Source organism: Eptesicus fuscus, chromosome 16, assembly GCF_027574615.1.
Source record: "Eptesicus fuscus isolate TK198812 chromosome 16, DD_ASM_mEF_20220401, whole genome shotgun sequence".
NCBI classification, from domain to species: domain Eukaryota; kingdom Metazoa; phylum Chordata; class Mammalia; order Chiroptera; family Vespertilionidae; genus Eptesicus; species Eptesicus fuscus.
The window spans coordinates 18,043,871-18,065,964 of record NC_072488.1 but is presented as its reverse complement, the minus strand read 5'-3'; the positions used below and the strand labels follow the sequence as shown (position 1 = coordinate 18,065,964).

At 46.5% G+C, this 22,094-nt stretch overlaps 1 protein-coding gene across 1 annotated transcript in view; it reads right to left on the bottom strand.

Moving 5' to 3' along the window:
- VIT (vitrin) overlaps positions 1-22,094 on the bottom strand; it is a 92,556-nt gene that overhangs the window by 31,801 nt on the left and 38,661 nt on the right. Inside the window, exons 4-7 of the mRNA XM_008162245.3 lie at positions 20,772-20,928; positions 14,675-14,808; positions 8,969-9,046; positions 3,567-3,758 (exon numbers count right to left, since the gene is read on the bottom strand). Coding sequence (XP_008160467.2) covers positions 3,567-3,758; positions 8,969-9,046; positions 14,675-14,808; positions 20,772-20,928 — 561 coding nt within the window. The remainder of the gene's footprint in view (positions 1-3,566; positions 3,759-8,968; positions 9,047-14,674; positions 14,809-20,771; positions 20,929-22,094) is intronic.

The following is a 22,094-nucleotide window of genomic DNA, read 5'->3' as shown; positions in this document are numbered from 1 at the left end:
TCTACCTGAAGAACAGCCTCACTCCTGCCTGGGAGAGGAGGTCTCTGTCACTCTGGCTCTTGGGACCTCTTTCCCCCAACCTTGAGTTGTTCCTCAATATCTTGTTAGCTTTGCACATTCATGGACCAGTAAAGGGGCTATGATGAGGCCTTGGTGTCCAGCCCCATCTTCCTTGGAGCCCTTCCACCTACATCAGCTCCTCTTCCCTGTCTTTTCCTGCCACAAACTTTCTACTTTCTATTAAAATCCCTCCAAGTTCCTATGTCCCATCTGAGAGGCAGATCTATACCTCGTTGTAGAGCAAAGATGAGTCATGGGCCCCAAATGCAGATTGCTCCTGTCCCACCTGCACACTTCTCACGTGTCCTAAGCTGAAGCGACCTGCTACAGGGATCCTGGTGGGATGTGTTCACCAATGTAGCCCAAGATCCTAGAACAGTGCCTGACACATAGTAGACCTCAATAAATATTTGTCGAATAAATAAATGAATTAGATTTTACTGGAACACCCTCATTCACAACCACTTCTTAAATCTTTTGACTAAAGTCAAAATAAGAGAAAATAAGAACAGAAAGCAAACCTTGATAAATACAATAACTGCAACTCAGTTGTCCATCCAAGCAGCAGAATTACTCTCTTACTATAGGTGGCAGATTATTTTCAGCTCATTTGAAGAAACAAAGGAGTTATTTGTAAACTAAAGATTATATAGTTGGGATACAGTATCACTGAAAATATCTATAGCCATATATTAAGATAGGTATTCATGAAAGTAGGTTGGTGGTTACCCAGGGCTGGAGGAAGGAGAGATTAGGGCGATATAGTGAATGAGTCAGTTGGGGAATAGGGTTTCTTGTTGGGGAGATAAAATGTTGTAATACTGATTGTTGGTGATGATTGTACAACCTTGTGAATATACTAAAAACCATTGAATTGTACATTTTCAATGGGTGAATGGTAGGCAAAAAGTATCCCAATCAAGTTGTTATTAAAAAAGACATAGCCCTTCACACATCAGTTTTCACTTCTCTTCAGTCCTACAGAAAGTCCTTTGAGTAAGCTTTTAAAAGTCCTCTCTCCCACCCGCCTCCATGGTCTGGCTCCTTTCTTAGCAATTACTGGTCATACTGCGTGGACGCTCGCTCTGAGAGTATCTGTCCAGCAGCCTGTGGGGCAGCATGGCGCGGGTGCTGGACAAGGATGAAGAAGGAACACTGATGGGCAGGGAGGCTCTCGTCCAAGGCCCCTATCCCCCGGCCAGGAATAATGAAGCGTTGCCAGGTTGGGAGCCACTACTGCAAGTTGCTTGCGGTTTTCCATAAGCACAGGCCCAACCTGTAATAGGATTTCCAAGCTTCCAGGGTAGCCAAGTAAATATGCCACATGTTTAATTATACGTGTTAGGTAAAAGTTGTCCTCTAAAGAGACACCAGGAGCAAACAAGAAGTTACTCAGCTGCTCAAAAGTCTTTGAAAGAATCAAGGCCTCCAAAAGTCAAGAGCCTGAAATTAAGAAAATGGAAAATGTCTGCCTATGGGAGCCCTGTCCCCAGCATCCTTCCTAAATGTTTTCTCGTTTGCTGTCAGGCACAGTGTGCCTGTGTTCATACTAACCTGAGATGAATAAGAATAGGGTGGTGAGAAGTGTCTGTCAATCTTCAGAAATTATTATTACTTTTTAAACATATTTTTTATTGATTTCAGAGAGCAAGGGAGAGGGAGAGGGAGATAGGGACATCAATGATGAGAGAGAATCATTGATTGGCTGCCTCCTGCATGCCCCATACTGGGGATCCAGCCCACAACCCGGGCATGTGCCCTGACTGGCAGTAGGTTGATGTTCAACCACTGAGCCATGCCAGGTGGGGCAAAATTATATTTATTTGGGGACTTTATTACATAGCTTCTCCCATGAGTTGTTCATTGAATGGAATAATAATGATAATCTCTATTTCATAGGGTTGTTGGGAAGATTAACTAAATTAATGCATGCAGGGTACCTGGCATATGGAAAGTGTGGACTATGTGCATTCCATTACTTATTATTTTTTAATCCTCACCCGAGGATATTTTTCCACTGATTTTTAGAGAGAGTAGAAGAGAGAGGGAAAGACAGAGAGAAATATTGATGGGAGAGAAACACATTGATTGGTTGCCTCCTGCATGCGCCCTGACCAGGGCCTGGTCTGGGGAAGAGCCTGCAACTGAGGTACATGCCCTTGACCGGAATTGAACCCAGTACCCTTGGGTCCACAGGTGGACACTCTATCCACTGTGGGCTCCATTACTTACTATTAATTACAGTGCGAGTTGGCTGTGTCTAATCTTGCCACCCATTCATGTCAGGATGGGTCAGGCCCTGCTTCTGTGATCTTCATTAGCACCTGGGGTGTGGCTTATGGCAGGGATGCCTCTTGCAAGGGGAGTCACAGGAGGGCCAGGCTGCCAGGGCTCAAACCCATCTCTGCCACTGCGCAGCTGTGTCATTTGGGACTAGTTTCCTCACCTCCCTATGCCTTGGTTTCCTCATCGTCAACACAATGGATCAGTCAAATGAAAAGTAACATCTACGTGATAGGGTTGTTGTGAGGATTTAAAAGGCTGACATTTGTAAGATGCTTAGAAGAGTATGTCGCACATTTAAAGTGCGTATTTGTGAAATAAAAAGATGGAATGAGACTGGTTGGCTCTGATATGGAGGGGAAGGGCCATGCTGGGTGGCCGGAATGTTTGGAAGCTGGAGGTGAGGCTGAAAAGGACAAGTTCTGAGCACCTCCTCCTTGAAGGACAAAGTGGCACCAGGAGGGAAAGATTAGGACAAGTTGCTGAGACAGCGGTGACACTCCCGTGGAATTTTCCGCCCCCTTTCCAGAGGCCTGTGGAAATGAGGAGGCGCTGAGAGCCAGGCTCCATGCACACGGTATAGAAACGGGAGATGGGGTTACCACTGCACTCTTCAGGATGTGCTTGAGGTAATACCGAGATTGCTCCCATAAACTGGACTTTGGCAAAACCTAAAGCTTTACTTAAGAAATGGATACAAGTAGGAAGACAAAAAGCTGTCAGAAAAGGAATAAAAATTTTAGCTATCTGGCTTTTCCTAAAGGCATTTTTTTGTTTGTTTTGTTTGTTTCTAATATTTGAAAACTCGCAGGAGTTTATCATCTGTCACTTAAAACAGAACTCAACAGTGTTTACAGAGAAACCTCCTATGTCTTCAGCTGAGCTTTTGGAGAAATGGGGATTTTGTAATGGGAAAGTTTCATGTGATATCCTGCCTTCAAAAGTATGATAACAAAGGTCCTATTTTTGAATCTATTTAAAACCCTTTCTTTATAGTTTGCTTATTAGCTCTTAGCTTGATCCTAAACTGTTATTATTGGGCTCACATTTACCCCTTAAATCTGGGAGAACACATACCCCTGGCCCAAGTCTCAGGCATTCCTCCCTCACTCAGCTCCAAAGGTGGGAGACAGGCACTCCACACAGGCGTTCAGACAGAGGGCTAATCTAAAAGCCAGTCTCCCACTTGCTTGCATGTGGAAACACACAGTGTACCTACTGACCCAGCTGCCGGCTCCTGTGGCCCACGGGCTGTGGTCTGGGGCTGCTGGTGGTGGAGCCTGCCGATGGGGATGGCTTGGGCAAGGTGGTGTGGGTGCCTTCTGCAGAGGTGGTCCCTGGTACCTGCATCAGGGTCACTGGCTGTGCGGTTGTCCCTGGAACTGATGGCTCCTGATAGGCTTTTGTGGTCTCATCTGTAAAAAATGAAATTACACTGGGGCCTATCAAATAGCCAGTAGACTCCTCAGGACAGATGTAGAATAAAAGTTTATTGGACACAGGTCCATGAGCAAAGACCTGTGCTAGGGGCTGTGGAGGGCGAAACTCACCTGCCCTACAGGGATGGAGCAATAAACCAATACACAAACCAAAGACTGAAGAATAATAAAGTAATTAAAGACAGTTCAAACCTCAGAGATGTGGATAAGGCAGAACATGATTAATTGCCAAGTTAATTTTCCAGACGCTAGAGGCAATGGTCATAAACATACTTTTTTGATATTTCAATTAGCATTGGTCTAGGGGTAAAAGGTACTCTAGTGTTCACTATCACTTACTTTTAGAGAATGCATTCTAGATTTCCAGTTCATGATTAGTCAACTAACTCCTCTGGGCCTCAGCTTCCTTATCTGTCCAATGAAATAAGAGAACTTAGATTGTAAGGATCATGTTGATTCTGCTAACCTGTGTTCTTCATCCCTGTGTGACACTTTAGATTGCTTTCACAATTTTAAATGAGTTTCAGTTTGTTACTAATCTGGGGGCCCTGAGAGTATTTCTGAAGGTTTAGGGCAAGGGGACATGTGGCTACCCACTGGGCATGGGGAATTGTCTTCAGAAGCATGGGTTTGTGCTGGAAGGAGACACAAAAGGGTCCCACAAAATGAAGAGCACCCCAGTCCTGGGAGGACAATAGGCCCCTCGAGAATGCCTGGTGGATCCCATGGAGGTTATGCCAGCTTCTCTATCTGACCATCTGTATTCTCTGACAATTCTGGAGGCCAGAAACTGGAAATTGGTGTCACCTGGCTGAGCTCAAGGTGTCAGCAGGACTGAGCTTCCTTGGGAGGTTGTTGAGTAGAATTTGTTTCCTGCCTCTTCCATTTTTTGTGGCTGCTGGCATTCCTTGGCTTGTGACCACACTACTACAACCTTTAAGGCCAGTGTCCTCAATTTTCTCTGCTCCATCTTCAATTGATCTTCTGCTCTGTGTGTGAGTGTGTCAGATCTCCCTCTAGTTCACTATTATAAGGATACATGTGATTGCATTTAGGGCCCACCCAGATAATTCAGAATAATCTCCCCATCGCAAGTTCCTTAACTTTATCCCATCCGCAATGCCCATTTTTGCCATGTAACATTCACAGGTTCCAGGGATTAGGACATGGATATCTTTGGGGTGGGGTGCGGGAAGGGGGTACATTTCAGCCTACCACAGCATGCCAGCTCTAGCCTTAACTTGGCTCACGGTTGGTGTATCTCAGGTACACAGATCAGCAGGCATAGGGGATAACATCTGAGATAAAAAGTTGATGCACTCCTTGTGGGAACCACCCAACTTCCTCTTTGACATTGTGCAGCGAGTGTGCTGGGGAACTGTCTACCATGGCCCCAGGCCAGCTATGCAGAGGGATGTGTGGCAGGGTGTTCAGATCCACTGCCCAGCACTGACTTGGGGGAGCAGTTAGCAAACAGCACCCGCCCTGCTATGGGGCTGGAGTCCGGTCATCTGGTCTGGGCCTGCGGGCATCGGCCTGTCAAGGCAGGAAGCAGATCCTTCCTTCAGCCTGTCCCGCCTTTAAGTCTGCCTAGACTGTGCCAGACAAATTGCTAAAGAGCTGGCAGCAGCTTTGGGGTTCGGCCAGTCTTCACGCCATCCTTGGGCAAAACCGAACCTGTGATTTATGGCGTTTCCATGACTTTAAAGGAATTGAGCTCTCATAACAAGTCTTCGGGAAGTTTCTAATCTCTCTAAAGTTCTCTGCTGTCTTACCCTCTGGTCAGTGCTACTGGCTTTAATGCCTCTTTAGGGAGGTGCAGCCCCAGGTCCAGCCTACTGCATAGAGGAAAAAGCCGTAATAGAATCATTGTCTATTTTATGAAACGGGATATAATTATTATGTTGGAGAGAAAGATATAAATAAACTGACAGTACACTTTACTTGCAAATTATGAATCAAACACTTACCTGTTTTTATTGAGCTCAGAGGAGCTAGAGGCTCTAGCCAAATAGCAGCTGTTTGCCTCTGCCTGGCGAACAGCGTTTAAATCTAAGCAACGCCTGTCCAGCAGGAGCTGTGCAGCCAAATCAGGGTGCTTCCTATTTTTTGAGTGAGAGAATTTCCCAGGGAAGGAGGCTGTGATGCTTTGAGAGGTCATCCTAACCTGATTTACCTGTTAACTCACATTCCTGGGGAGATGAGGAAGTATTTTATAGGGGCCTGCTGAGACCTGAACAGCTGCTGGCCTCACACCTCCATCTCTTCTGCTTTCCCATATTGCTACAGGAATTTCATCATTTAAGGAAGAGTAGCAACAAAGAGGCTACCCTTTTACAACTCTCACTGGATGTTTTGAGTTGGGGAAATTTACTCCATGATGAGACTGGTACATAGGAGGTGTTCGATGTATGGTTATTGAATAAATGAATAAATAATGAATGAATGAACTTAATTTTTCCACTATGACAACTCTACAAGATTTTGTAATAGGATAGCACTACCCGGTGACAATGTCATGGAAGATAGAGAAGGTTTGGTAGAGGGGACACGTGACATCAGCAATACTTGACTGATGTTCTAACTATGGCTTTTCCTCATTCTCAGTGTATGTGCAAGAAAGCCTGTCTGTCTTCTCCACACTCCTCTTGGATGTCAGTAACTCAGGCACGTGGAATAAGTACTTGCCAGAAGTAGATGGTGGTGAGCTGGGCCATGGCACTTGGGGTACATAGAGAAGTTTTGGAAATGATCTTTGATGTGGAGTATGTAGAAACCCAATGGATTTTATAACCTAACCTGCCAATTGGCTGTAAAGTCTCTCCCCTTCACCTCTCTCCCCACTCTTTACCTTCTTTGAGGGGTGCAATCAGTGTTTGAGTGTTGCATGGGGCAGTTAGAGTGGTGTCCTTGGGCAAAGCATTAAACATCTCCTCATCTGAAAGTGGGGGACCACTGGCACTCTGCCTCAGGATCTCTGAAGTACAGGTGTCTGGCACAGAGAAAACACTTGATCATTGATAGCTACCATCGCAGGAGGTTGTCCGGGTTCCCCTGTGGTCTGGATTATGGCTAAGGCCCAGAGCTGGGCCAGACGGCCCCAGTGCCCATTCTAAATGAGGGCAGTGCCACTGAACTTCCCACAGCGGGTAGGGGGCATTCGATTAGAATCTGTGCGATCACCAGCCCCACCTCACCGGGGCCAGTCAGCAGAAGGAAAGGACCAGAAGAGTTGGGGTTAGTAGCCACTATTTGGGGACAGCAGTGTTCAGGACCTTTCCTCCCTTCCTTCTGGCCTTGCCCTTCCCAAGCCACGGGAAGGAACTTCCAGGAACTGGCTCACCACGACTGCAGGGGCTTGAGGGAGGGAGATGGGTCCCTCTCTTCTCTGATCTTGCTGAGCCGCAGCACCCACCAGCCCACCTGGTGCACTGCAGAAGCAGGCTTGCAGAGAAAGTTTTGGGGAGTATTCTTGGAGTGTAGAAGTATTCTCCCTCTCAGTATAAAAATAGGGGGTACTTGACATGTGGTCCCTAAAGTTGGGGGGCTTACTTGAACATAGGGATTGTTTCTGAAGGGGTGGGTGCAGGGCTGAGAAGGCCAAAGGTGAAGTGAGATGGGAAGGGAAAGGTGACCTCACCCCATCCTTGCTCTCCTCAAACCCCTGAGGGGAAGAAGACAACCCCAGTCATTCCCATGGCTCTGTGCAAAGCGGCTGCTGAGCCAAGGAGTGGACCTAACTCAGATGAAGAGTGGGGCCCAGCCTCTGGCCCAGCAGTAGGGGACCAGGATGCAGCTGAGCACCATCCTCTGGCCCCAGATGTATCCACATATATCACCTCCTAGAAATCACGGAGAATGGCTGGCCTCAATGAGACAACAGAGAGGCCAGGGACGATCTCCCTCCATCAGTTGGTCAGTCTTTATGGGACTTCTGTCACCTATTCCTCCTCTGTGCCCACACCAAAAGAGGACAGGAGCGAGATCAGAAATGGTCCCTGAGCCACCACAGTCTGCTGCCAGTGTGGGGGTAGGGTTGGGGAACGGCTGTCTCCTTGCACTTCAACCAAAACAAGGCTAGATTGCCAGAAACATTAGATGTCATTAAAGATATAGTTGGAAAAGTAACTGGGGGGTGGGGGGTGGGGAGGATGAAAACCAGTTGCTATTTGTATGCCAAGGCCTCTCAGATCAAGGCTCTTTATAGACACTGTTATTAGCATAAACATACAGATTAATGGTATAGAGAGAGGTTTCTGGAGCCACACTGTCTGGGTTTGATTCTCAGCTCTGCTACTTACTAGCTGTGTGACAAAGGGCAAGTTACTAAACTACTCTGCGCTGTATTTTCCTTAAACTGTAAATTAGGGCTAAGAATAGTACATACCCATGGTGTTGTTGGGGTGATTGAGTGCAGTAATCAGCTCTGGGAACAGTGCCTGGCACACAGCAAATGTTCAATAAATGCTAGCTTCTCACACTATTGTTACACCATGTTCTCCTTAAGTCCGTGAACAAAATTGGCCAGCCCAGCAAGTTTCTGGGAGCAATGCAAAATCCCATTATAAAGCAACTCACCGATTCTCTTTGTGTGGGAAATCAAAGAACCCCCACAGACACACTACTGCGGAGCACACTCCCCGCTCTTACACAGAAACTTAGGAAAAGGTATTTTCTTGGCCTGAGGGCTACCAGTACCACCTTTGTGGTTTACCTGATGCTAGGTCCCAGCCTCAGAGGCAGTGTATCTGTGGCCTGGGTTATTCAGATTCGCTGTTTGCTGTTATCTCCTAAGCCACATCCTTCCCTTCCCTTCATTTCATACCTAAGTGAAGACAGCCTTTTCCCTTTCAGCTGCCTGGGAATATTTCCAGACAGAATGCCATGTCATCTTCTAAAGTAACAATACAATAAAATTCAAGGCAGCAGCATTGAAATCTGAATGAATGACACAAACAGAGACAACCTTGGAATTGGGAAAACAACAACAAAGAGCCTCATTCCTCTGCCCCAGACCTCCAATCCCGTTGATTTCTGGGCCCATCTTCCTGGCATCTGTTAAAATATTACTGAAGTCAGTGGACCTTGCCCGGTTAAGATGTTAATTTCTACACTATCTCCTAAAACACAACATTGTATGTTTACGAACTCAGAAGATTTAGATGAAATCACTCATGAATACTTGCCTGCTTTGGCAGCTGGGCTTTTAGCTGATGAATATGTAAGAGCCGATGGGTAGGTTACGCCCTTTTGGGGTTTACCTTCTGCAAAAGAGAGAAAAAAGATTTATTTCTAGAACTAGAGGCTTTAGATGGCTCTGTTTTGATAAGCTGCTTCCCTCCTTCCAATTTGTCTTTCTTGAGTTCAATAAAATCAGTCCATCTCCCCCCCCCCCCCGCCCCCCGTGCTGAATTGTTGATTACAACACAAAAGTCAAGTGGCATTTTGCTTTCCTGGATAGTCTGTACTTTATTAATATTCGAAAGGAAGCAATGAAACCTCCGTGACTCAGAGTTCACATGCGCATCCACTGTTTTGCCCATGAAGATGTGACATGGAAGCTGAGGTTTTCATACACGTGGCTTTGAATGTTTAATTAGGTCAGGAGATGGATGTGAAAACATTCCCCATGCCCCTCGTCAGATGCTGGAGTGCTCTGGCCACAGGCTGGCTATGCCTGAGCGGCTGCCTCTCACTTTCATGGACCCTGTGGGATCCATTTGAATTCCATGGCCCTATAGAAGCCTGGAAGTAGGGAAATGGAAATGTAGATCAGCCTTGACAATAAGCATTAGTTGCCCAGCCAGGGAGAGAAAGTTAGATGCCAGGCAAGAAGAAGGAATGCTAATGTATAGCAGGGAAATAATGGAGACATAGAAAACAAGACCACCCTAGCTGGTTTGGCTTAGTGGATAGAGCGTCAGCCTGTGGACTAAAGAGTACCGGGTTCAATTCTGGTTAAGGGCACATGCCTGGGTTTTGGGTCCGATCCCCAGTAGGGGGCGTGCAGGAGGCAGCCGATCAATGATTCTCTCTAATCATTGATGTTTCTATCTCTCCCTCTCCCTTCCTCTCTGAAATCAATAAAAATCCTATCTAATGAGGGAATATGCTAATTGACCCTCATGCCATCACAAAAGATGGGGCGCCCACAGCAAATAAGGAGGGAATATGCTAATTGACTTCCCCGTCCTCAAAGATGGCAGCGCCCAGTCCCCTCAGTCCCACTGGGGCGGCAGGCGTGTGGCAAGGCTGGGCCTGCCCTGCGCGCCTGCCTCCAGAGTCCCCTAGTCCCCTCAGCCCCCCAGCCACCCAGGGCCCGCCCAAGGCACAGGCAAGCCTTGGATGGCAGCTGCCCAGCCTCCCAGGGTCACCCAAGGCTCAGGTAACCAGGGCCGGCCGAGGCTTGCGCTGCTGGCAGTAGCAGCAGCAGAGGTGTGATGGGGCATTGCCTTCCCCTGATTAAAGGGTGACCTCCTGCCCCTGAGGGCTCCCAGACTGTGAGAGGGGGCAGGTTGGGCTGAGGGACCCCCACTCCAATGCATGAATTTTCATGCACTGGGCCTCTAGTATATTTAAAAAAGAAAAGAAAACAAGACCAATCAGGGATAGGGGCTGGGTAAGGAAGTACCAAGCCGGATAGGACTGGAAATTGCCCACGATCTTCCCCCACCATGAGGTCATGCCCAAAATTCCACCAGGAAACAGAAAGTGTCCCTGGAAAGGAGAAGCCCCCCAAAGGCAGGCACTTTGTCTCACATGGTAACTGTTGAACTCTCAGCACCTGTAGCAGTCAGTGTCTGACATGTAGTAGATGCTCAGTAAGTTTTTATTTAGCAAAGGGCTATCTTAATGCTTAGATCTCCATTAAAATTCAAATACCCGTTACCCAATATTTCCAGCTAATAATGAAAGCATTTTAACTCTCAGCGTGAGGGAATATTTTTGTAGGGTGGGGCTCAGGAGAAGATGGCGGGAGCATTGAATGGAGAGCCCAAGGGGTTGGAACAGAATCTAGTACAAACTAGATTGTAGGGTCATGACACAGACAGAATAATGGGATCTCAGGAAGTGTTCGGGATTGGGAGTAAGGAAATATAGGTTTCACCTGAAACTGATACAAAATAATATTGAATGTAAACTATAATTGGAAAAATATTTTTTAAATTTAAAATTATACGTTTCTGTTTCTATTTTGCCATTGACTAACTGCCTCAGCCTCTGACACTCATGTTTTTTTCATTCAGAAAATATACACAATGACATGGACCAACTTACAACACAAAGTTGTAGGATCTAATGGGGAAAAAAATAGTTAAAAGGTTTTGGAACTATATGTCACCACAGAAATGCAAAAAGTTATTCTGGTGTTACCGATAAATATCACGCCCCCATTCTGGATGAGACAAATCATTGGGCTTCGTGCCATTCGAGTCACCTGGGAGCAGAGCTTGGCACTTCCTGGTCCTCCCCCTGGTCTGGGCCCGACCCAAACAGACATCAGTGGAGGCTCTTCAGACCCAAGGAGGGCCCTTGCTGTGGCCTCGCTTTATCAACAGAGCTGCAGAGACATGGTCTCTGTTTCCTATTCTTTTAAAATCCTATAGTTCTTTCTGTTCAGAAGGAAAAGGGGCATGAGCTCCATTTTCTGAAATGTGGATCAAAAAACAAATGGGCAGTTCTAGGAGGTCCCTCTCTGACCTTTCCCATCCCCGGACTTTGAAAAGATTATGCTCCCCAAAAATGCACATCTCTCCAGCTCCCTCCCAGACCGAAGCAAATTAAGGAGCACAGTGACATGTGAACATTAGAAATAAAAACCCAAGAAAGGTCATGGAGGCATCTGAGCCATCAGAGGATGATTCTGACATGGTTCTGTGAAACTTGCTGGCCATGAGCCTCTGAGCAATTGGGGGGCATGCCGTGGCCACCTCCTAGCCGACAGCCTTATGCTGCAGTGCGCTTTCCTGTCTCCTCCATTTTAAAGACACTCCTAACCCTGCCAGCATGGCTCAGTGGTTGAGCATCGACCTATGAACCAGGAGGTCACAGTGCGATTCCTGGTCAGGGCATGCGCTCAGGTTGCGGGCTCAGTCCCCAGTGTGGGGCGTGCAGGAGGCAGCCGATCATTGATTCTCTCTCATCATTGATGTTTCTTTCTCTCTCCCTCTCCCTTCCTCTCTGAAATCAATAAAAATATATTTAAAAAAGAAAGACACTTCTAGCCATTGCAGAAGCACAAGTGTTTATTATCATTGGCCAAAAGGGTTTTCGGTTATATGTCAGGAGATGGAATGAGGGGATGTGGAAGTTGAGATTTATAGGGAATAATCTCAGCAGATTGATATGCTCATGGAATTAATTTTTCTTTTAAACCTCTATTGGGATTCTTGGATTGCAGGCTAAATACTTTAGTTCAAAATACTCTTATTTAGCCAGGAGCTCCTTGGTAAACACCTATGTGGAGATTATATTTCTCTCCATACTCAACAAATTTGTATTCTAGACATAGCATTTTCATAAGGCCCCTATTCTGAATTCTTTGTTACAAGGCAGACCTCATAGTACTATGGTTGATGACTTTCTACTCTCTGACTTAGGAAGCAGTCTAATTTGTATCCTAAGTGTGCAGCAGGGGGAGGGAGGTTGTTCTTTCTATAAAAATACTAGCTAATGCATGTGAAAGAAATGACAGAATTAGAACAACTATAATTACTAATATAATTCTTGCTGCAGCAAGGATCAATAGATGTTTACACCACTGAGTGATTTGTTGGGAAACAAGCTATTCATGCTGTTTCAAAGTATCACCCTGCAGATTGCTTATTAATTACGAGGTATTTTCAGCATGGAAAGGGAAGGTAACATATCCAATTAATCAAATTTAGCCTCACCAACAACTGGCCGCATTGCCATTATGTGCCTTCTGATAAGGTCATTGTGATAGGACATAATGGATATGCTATGGTGCTACCTGTATCGTATCCTTGCCAAAATATTTAACCTGAATTCAATCAGGAGGAAACAATTGGAGATGTTTATGGTCCAGATTGTGAGACATACTACTAGACAACTGGCTGGGACTTCAAAAATGTCATTGCTGTTCATGACCAAAAAGGTAATGTGTTGAGATAGTTCTAGATTGAAGGACACCAAATAGACATGACAACTAAATGCAATGGATGATCTTTGGATTGTTGATCCAAAAAAAGGAAGAAATTATTATGAAGACTATTTTAGGATAATTGGATACAATTTAATAGAAACTATTTATTAGATAATATTGTATCAATGCTAATTTTTCAGATATGGTATTGGTTATTTAGGAAAATGTTCTTGCTCTTGCAAGTTGAGTGTTGAAGATCAAGTGTCATGATGCCTGCCTGGTTTAGACAAAATACAGGTAGATGATAGGCAGACAAACAGATAAAGCAAATATAGCAACTTATTCACAATTGGTGAATCTGGGTAAAGGGGATCTAGATATTCATTGTATTATTCTTTGAATTTTTCTGTAAATTAAAAAAAATTCAAAATGAAAGGTTAGATTGGTGCCCGACTGGCATGGCTCAGTGGTTGAGCATTGATCTATGAACCAGGAGGTCGTGCGCCAGAAGCCAGTTCCAGCATGTCATAATTGCAAGAGTTTCATCGAAAGGTTGATGGAACTTGGGGATTCAACAGGGCTGAGTCACATATGTTATCACCTGTTGGGAATGGCTAAAGGCATTTCCCCAAACCTGAAAGGGATGCATAAATTGATTGCTTGCTTCCAGACAGCTCAGGGCATCTTAATCTACATGTTATTGCTTCCTGTTGGCCAAACACCTGAACAGCCAAAGGCAATTCCCCATTCTGACAATGGATTCTGTACCTAACCCTACTCTTTGATGTGTATATCTCCACCTTGCCTTAGGACAAATTGTGTTAATAAAAAGCAAGGGGTCCTGAGATGAGGAGAACTTGGTCTTAATCTTTAGCCAAGCTCCTCTGCCCCCACCCCCCCCCCCCCCAAATGCCTTTCTAAATTATGTTTTGTCTCTGGACTCTTGTTTAATTTATGCACAGCCCCTTCTCTAGGTTTCCAGAACCCTTCAAGACCACCGGCATTAGTCGTGCGGGGGGCGTGTGGGAGGCAGCCGATCAATGATTCTCTCTTTCATCATTGATGTTTATATATCTCTCTCCCTCTCCCTTCCTCTCTGAAATCAATAAGAATATTTTTTTAAAAAGGTTAGGTTGGGAAAATTCACAAATATAATGAAAGGGGGGGGGATCATTATAGTACAAATATACTTGCTTACCTTTTCACTGTGAAATCGTACTAGTCACTAGCTCACTGACATTACCTCTTTGGAAAAGGGGAGAAAAGTGAAAATGATTTTCTACAAAAATCCAAAAGAGCTAGATAGTGAAAACTGATTGACTAGTGCAACAATTATTAAATAAAAATAAATCTCAAATAAAATTGTTGCTCAGTTCTTTAAGAGCCCATGTCCCTATCTGTTCATTTAACAGAAATCTCTAGGAATAAGGTTCTAGATCTGAGACTCATTTGGCCTAACAAAAGGAATAGTTAAAAAAAACACCCAAGTTATTAAATGTAATTCACTTAATTAAAAAGTTTGATTGGGCTTACAGATAGCTGCAGTGTGTTTAACATGAGTAATTGGAGCCTTTCAATATTTCCAGACTGCAGTGATTTATCACTGTAATTATAATTCATTGTTTCATGATCCTAATTATGAGAAGAACTAATCCTTCAGGTTTTATGCAATGAGGTGGGCCATGAATTAAAACTAACAGCACATTGGAAAGAGCACATTTTGTCCCAAGAGGTTACTTAACCCAAGCACCCGTGTTAGCAGCGTCCCCCCGGAGTGAAGGCGTACCTGAGACGACGAAGGATTCTCTCCACCGGGGTAGGGATAAGGACTGGACGCCATTGGAATAACTCCCTCTGTAGCCAGACTGGCCAGCTACTTTCTGAACAAGTACTTTCCCTCCTGAATTATCGAGCAAGCCACTGTGAAGTGAAAGGAAATTTTTTGAAGAAAGAACAGAATAAATATTGTTTGATGTGACCAACAGAATACCAAACCAGCCTCTCTCTTTGTTTAGAGATAGGAAAGCAGTGAGATTAAGAAAAGGGTCACCTTGACCTGCAGCCCACCCCCCCAAGAACCGAGCTTACTTCACATGGCCCAGCATCCACCTCCCAGCTCTGATGTCCTTCTTTTTCTCATTATAGGACCTGATTGTTCAGTCAGGAATTTCTCTTTGCCACCACGCCTCAAATTTCTTTTCCCTGGTTTACTCATTCCCACTAGTTCTTTCTTTTTGATGTTGTTAATCCTCACCTGTAGATCTTTTTCTATTGATTTTTAGAGAGTGGAAGGAAGGGAGGGAGGGGGCAGAAAGAAAAACATGGATGTGAGAGAGATATCAGACACCTATTGTGTTGGCTGTTGTCATTTTTTTATTTGACAGTCTAAGGGAAAAGAGGTCAGTGCTCCTGACTAAATAGTCAGGTTTTGGATGTTTTAAATTCTGCACACACACCAGGCCGGGATCTAACCTGCAATCCAGGTACATGCCATTGACTGTGAATTGAACCCACAACCCTTTCCATGCGCAAGCCGACACTCTAACCAATTAGCCACACTGGCTAGGGCCCCATTTGTTCTTTTAAGTAAAACCCCTTTCCTGACAATTTCCAATTTCGTTGTGTGACATCACAGAATGAATCCAGTTATTTCAAAGGGTGTGCTATGATGTTTTTAAAAGTAAATTATTCCTTTTATTTTGGGCCTGGAAGGTGTGTAGCTAAGTTAAGCTCTTTAAAAGAGTCCTCAAACACAAGGAATTGTTTTACTTTCTAGGTTTTGAAGGTTTTGGATCCTGACACGGCGTAACTGACATTGCTACCCCTTTCCTCCTGTGTGAGGCAGACGCTCAGTTCTGGTTTCTGAATATCATTTTCACACTAGAGGCCCAGTGCACGCAATTCGTGCACGGCGGGGAGCGGGGGCGGGGGGGTGTTGTCCCTCAGCCCAGCCTGCAGTCTCTCCAATCTGGGACCCCTCAAGGGACCTTCATTTTTTCCTCCAGGAGTGTGGTGGAAAAACCCTAGATCACCTTCTTGGATTCTTATAATCCAAATTACCAAGAACACTGCAAGTGGCGGCCTACAGGGAGCTTAGCCAATGAGTTGTCAGAAAAGGTATTTACTCTCAAACTGGTTTGGCTCAGTGGATAGACCGTGGGCCTGCAGACTGAAGGGTCCCAGGTTTGATTCCTGTTAAGGGCATGTACCTTGGTTGGAGGCACATCTCCAGTGGGGAGTGTGCAGGAGGCAGCTAATCAATGTTTCTCATTGATATTTCTGACTGTCTATCCCTCTCCCCTCTTCTCTGTAAACAAAATCAATAAAATATATATTTTAAAAAGGTGTATCCTCTGCAGCTCATGCAGCCCCTGGGTTGTGTCCACTGGGCTAGGGGCGTGTCCCTGCCACGTGGTGGTGGCTGCCGGGGTCTCCGCACACCCCAGAGGCCAGCAGCCATCCCCCTGTGGAGGGCGCTGGGCTGGGGGCGTGGAAACAAACCGCCACTTGGTGCTGGAGCTTGGAAAGCCTCTGGGGTGGGGCGGGAACATCCCCATCTCCAAACGCCCCGAGGCCAGCAGCCAGCCCCACCATGGGCCCCAGGCTCGAGGCTTGCAGGGACCCTGGATAGCACACAGCAGTGGCTGCCAGGGTCTCGGCACACCCCAGAGGCCAGTAGCCAGCCCCCAGTCGTGGGCGCCTGGCTGGGGGCGTGGCCCCAAACCGCTGCTTTGTGCGCAAGCCTTTGCAAGCCCCTGGGAGCGGGGATGTTCCGCCTGCCAGGCGGCTTGGGGCCTGCACCCATAGGCTTCGAGTGGCCAGGGGGCATTCTGGGACCCCTGCCGCTCAGGACCTAAGCACGGGCCTATAGGCTAGGAGAGGCCTGGGTCCGGAGGATGTTTCTGGGACCCAGGCCGCTCAGCGCCCACATATGCAAATTAACCGCCATCTTGTTCGCTCTGATTGGCTGTGGGCGTAGCGAAGGTACGGTCAATTTGCATGTTTCTCTTTTATTAGGTAGGATTGTCGTCCCCTGGCCCCGAGGGTAAAATGGCTCTTGGGGTATCTGTAATTTATGGCACAGGGGAGCTAAAAGGTACTTAGGTTTGTGTTTATCAACAGCCTTCCTTCCCTCCTGGAATAGCGGTTGCCATTTCTTGCTCACCCACCTTATGGGAGTCAACAGCGTTCACTACTCAACTTCATGACCCAGAAGAAAAGAAAGTGATAATAATACTTGGCATTTACAGCACTAAATTGCTTTAAAATCATCCCCATATATCAGCGATTTTCAACCAGTGCGCTGCAAGAATTTTTAAAACATCCAAAACCTGACTATTTAGTCAGGGGCACTGACCTCTTTTCGCTTAGATTGTCAAGAAAAAAAATGACAACAGCCAACACAACAATAGGTATCTGGTGTGAATGAATCAAAATTATACCTAATTTTTTTTGTCAGATTGGAAAAAAATAGATTCTTTGGTGTGCCGCAGAATTTTAGTAATTAGTTTATGTGTGCCAGGAGATGAAAAAGGTTGAAAATAGCTGCCATCTATGGTGTCTCCCTGGGTCCCTCAGCAAACCTATGAGTTGTGGAGTGGATTGAATGTGTTATTCCCAGATCATAGAAACAGATTTAGAGGTTGAGTGACTCCAGGTTAACTAGTAAATTTCAAGGCAAGGATTTGAATCCAGGTCTAAGTGACCTGGAATCCTGGGTCTGTCCCACTGGTCACAGTGGCCTCTTGGGTTCAAAAGCACAGGTACCTCCTGGCGCTAACTCTTCATGTCCTGGCAACCCTGCTATCTCTTCTCTCAGGAGCGCTCAAAATCCGTTACCTCACTTCTCCCAGCTGCAGCAGGGCTGGTCTCAGCTCCCGACAGACCCTGGTTCTCTCTCACGTGTCTCAGTCCAAGCTGCAATGTTTGCTCTGAGAACCTGGCTCCCACTTCTGCCTCACTGGATCCCTAACACCACCTTCCCCACCGAGATTGACATGACTTCCCTAGGCCCCTTCCTAGCAACACCTGACATCCTGTCTCCCAGTTGAGACTCTGAGTTCATTTGGTCTCCCAGCAAGACTGGAAATTCTCGTTTGGGAAGGACCAGGTTTCTTGCTTCTGTATTAGAAGGCCTGTCAGTGGTGTGTGGGCTCTGCTTCCCAAAGCCAACTGGTAAGCTTCAGGATTGTGGGAGCTGGTTCATTTCACATCAGTAGCTTGAAATCAGACATGATGGGAGTATTTATACCACTCAAATCGGTAAATCAACAACCCCAACCTTTTTGGAGACCCGGTGGTTAAAACATTTATCAGCATACCAGTGGTGTATCCGGAAACTTCTAATTATTAAAAGAAATTATCCTGTGGTCCCTTTACTCATAATTAATGGGGGAAATAAAAATAACTTATGGCTTTTTATTTTCCCCCAGAGAAATTATTCTGCTCTTGGATTTATATTCCATTGTATGGTGGAAGTGTGTGTGTGCACTCCCTGCAGCTGCCACTCAGAGTGAGGGAGGGGGCCGTGCTGTGCTTTCCTCGGGCTGTTGGAAAGGCCTGTGGAGGCCTCCAGGGTTCTCACGATGGACTTGTGAACGTACGTAAGATTGAAAACCCAGACTCAGGGAGGGGTGCAAGGTGTAGACCTATTGTGCTCCCATGAGGGGCTCCCATGAGATGCTCAGGTTGTAGAAGAGAGTGAGCCCCATCTTGTGGACTTAACTGGAGGGTAGGGACATTCTCCCAGAGAAGGGCAGATCCTGGGAGGTCAGTGGTCTGTAAACTACAGGAGGCAACAGCAGTCCAGGGAGGCGAATGCACCAGACACTTGGCCACCACAGGAGATCCTGGAGGAAGGACAGAGCCTGAAGTGTATCCCCTGGGCTCTGGGCTGGAAGTTGTGGACATGACTTCTAATCCTTAATGTGCAACTAACTAGCAATTTAATGAACTTCCCTATGCTTCAGTTCCTCTTCTAACAAATGGGGATGCTAGTAGCAGCCTCTTAGGGTTGAGATGATGCTAAAAGGCGAGAATTACAGTGCAAAGGATTACTGCCCTTCTGATGACATCTTTGGTGAGGTCACATTAACTCGCATGGCTCTGTCCTGCATAGGAAACATGGAAAGGCAAGAGAGTGCCGGAGTGGTCAGCAGAAACCAGTGCCAGCCATCTCAGATCACAGTTGGAAAAATACAGGCACCTTAAGACAGGCTCAGCCTCTGCAACAGAGGTCAGTGTCTACACAGACGCAGACGGGAGAGAGCTGATGTGGTGGAGCTGTGGGCACGCCCATGGGCGTGAGAGATGAATGTGAGCGTGCACACGCGTGTGGGTATGTTTGGGAGGCATGCACGTGTGTGTTCATGCACGTTCAGGTGTGTATATAAATCTTTACATACCTCTTTTGGCATGAAATTGACTTCAGAGTGAAAGCAAAATATTTTTATTCCATAGTCTGGAGTTACGAAACAGCATTTGGTGTTGTTTTTCTTTAATATTCCTCTACTTGTCTCTAACAGAGCCTCCATAGTCCTGTCACATTGAACGATCGGTTAATTCCTTATCTCTCTGCAGTGATGGGGAAAAGAGGAGTACGGCCAACAAAATCTCCTAGTAATTCTTCCAACTGTTTTTATACGTAGATTTTTTTCTTTTCTTACTGCTTTTCCAATTTCAGAGAAGCTACTGGCTACATACCTTGAAGGGAAATGCATTTTACATCTTCTCCCCTTTCTCTGGAGAGGTACACTGAACAATCAACCAACTGGTGTGCCAGGAAGGAAAGGGAAAAGATACCAGAAGCCTGAATAATTCAGACACTCCATCCAGTATCCAGTGTCCATGCCTTGAGTCAGGAGCCACGTCTCACAGCAGGGCCTGTGGTGGGTAGGAGTGCAGGCACCGACGTGGCTTCGAGTCCCCATCTGCCACTAAATTTTAATAGTGTGGCTCTTCAACTTCTCTTCATCCTTAGGGTGTGGTTAATCATAGTAGATACCGCATAGGGCAATGGTGAGGTTTAAATAAGATAACATAGGTGGGGTGCTTGACACATACACATTAACCTTATTATCAAAGATATTAAGTAAAGCCCTAGCCAGTTCGGCTCAGTGGATAAAGCGTCGGCCTGCGCATTCGATTCTGTTCAAGGGCACATGCCCAGGTTACGGGCTTGATCCCCAGTAGGGGGTGTGCAGGAGGCAGCCGATCAATGGTTTCTTTCTCGTCATTGATGTTTCTATCTCTCTCTCTTTCTCCCTCTCCTTGCCTCTCTGAAATCAATAAAAAATAATCTATATAAAAAGATATTCAGTAAGTATACGTTTCCTGTGTTGTATGAGGATTCTGTGAGGGTCACCTTTGCCTCTCCTCCTTTAGGCAGTGACTTAGGCCAAAGCATGCCATGCCTCCTGTCCTCCTGCCTGGTCTCAAACCAACAGCTGACCACGCAGTGCCACCACCCCCTCCTCCTCACTCTTCCTGTCCCACGGTCTCAGGCATCACCATGGCTGGGACATTTCTTCTCCAAACGTCTGGGCCTGCCTTAGTCTCATCCCTAGTATCTCCTTGCTCAGCACACACAGGTATTTACATCATCAAGAACTTTGGTGTCCTTGTCAGGAATGTGAAAGAGTAGGCTCTTCCCCCGCCTCCATTGAGGTGTACAGAGGAGGGAGCCCTGCTATCCACAGAGCACTGGGAAAGGAGATCCAGGACCACCCGCGGCTCCTGCGGAATCCTCTGGGGTAAGGGGGCCAGATGAAATCCAGGGTGCTCAGTTACATCTGTACATTTTTGTTTGCTACATCAGGCAACCCTGCCCTGGCTCCCCGCCCACACCCTGATTGCTAGCTGTTAACTAGCTCCATGCTACCCACCTGTGAACCGCAGCGGCGCACACGCTGGAGTAGGAAGCGTAGACGTTCGTGCCGTACACGTGGTACTTGGGGTCTTGGCATCCTGCCGGGCATTTCACGATGAACTCGGGATGGATGATCTTCCCAGCTTTGACATCACAGTTGATCTGAGGCACAGCTGAGAATATAAAATAGGTCAAAATTACACCCTGTGCTATCAGCTTATATGGGGTGACTCTGTCAGGTCATAACTATTCATTTAGTTAATCATGAAGAGCCAGAGCCTGGGCTGACCCTAGGTCCCCTCCATGTAATGAAAGCAAAGATGTAATTAATTAGGACATCCCTCAGACCAGACAAACAACAAACGCCATCCGTTGCATTTAACTGCCGAGAGCAAAAGCAAAAAGCTCAGTCCTGTGTTTATCTGGGCAATCAATTAATTGATCCGTGGTCAAGATGGGAGTGATCTTTCCTCATCTGCCTTCACACTTGGTGGGAAGCTAGGAGCTCCCTGCTGAGCACCCAGGAGAAGCTCGTTCATCCCCCTCCCTCCTTTTTTGGCTCTGACTGCAGTTGCCAGGCTAGTGCTGTCCAGGGGAGTAGGCCAGTCTTCTGGAGCTAAAAGCTTGCTAGGGGTGCGGTGGGGAGAGGCTCTAATGGCAGGACCTACAAGGAAGTGCGACTGCATCTTCCCTGGAAAAATTTACCTCTCAAACTCCCGAGGGAAAAGGTCTCCTCGATGACACTATACCGATGCCCTTCGAGCTGGGACTGTTTCCCGCTCTGGGCCCATTCTTCAGAGGGGACTCTGGAACGTGAGCACAGTTCAAGGAGTAAGCAGGCTCAGGGGGGTCTGGAAACTCCCAGATGAAGGGATGGCTGGCAGACATGGGCTGTTTGGCCCTAAGAAGGAGAGAATTTGGAGGCAAGTGGCAGCTGTCTCCACAAGGAGGACCATTGTGTGCTGACACCAGAGGGCAGAGTTAGAGTTAAAGGGTAGACAAGAGTGGCCAGGAAGAACTTATCTAGTAATAGAATTTGCCCTTGAGGAGTGGGCTGCCCCATGAGCAGTGAATGGGCTGAAGTGTGCAAGGAGGGACTGGACAGTCGAGGAGGGGATTTCCACAGTGGGCGGGGAGGTAGAACGAAAGCCCCGCCCAGTGCCAGGAGTCTGATTACATGCATGTACACGGGGTCAGGATCTCTGCCAGGCCACCCACCCTCTAACTGGGTTCCTGAGATGGTCTCAGAGCTGCTAATGGCTTCCAGCTGTAGTCAAAGCGCACACTGGTTTCCTTAACCCTTACCTACCTGAGTGGGGCAGAGCGGCACCTCACTCAG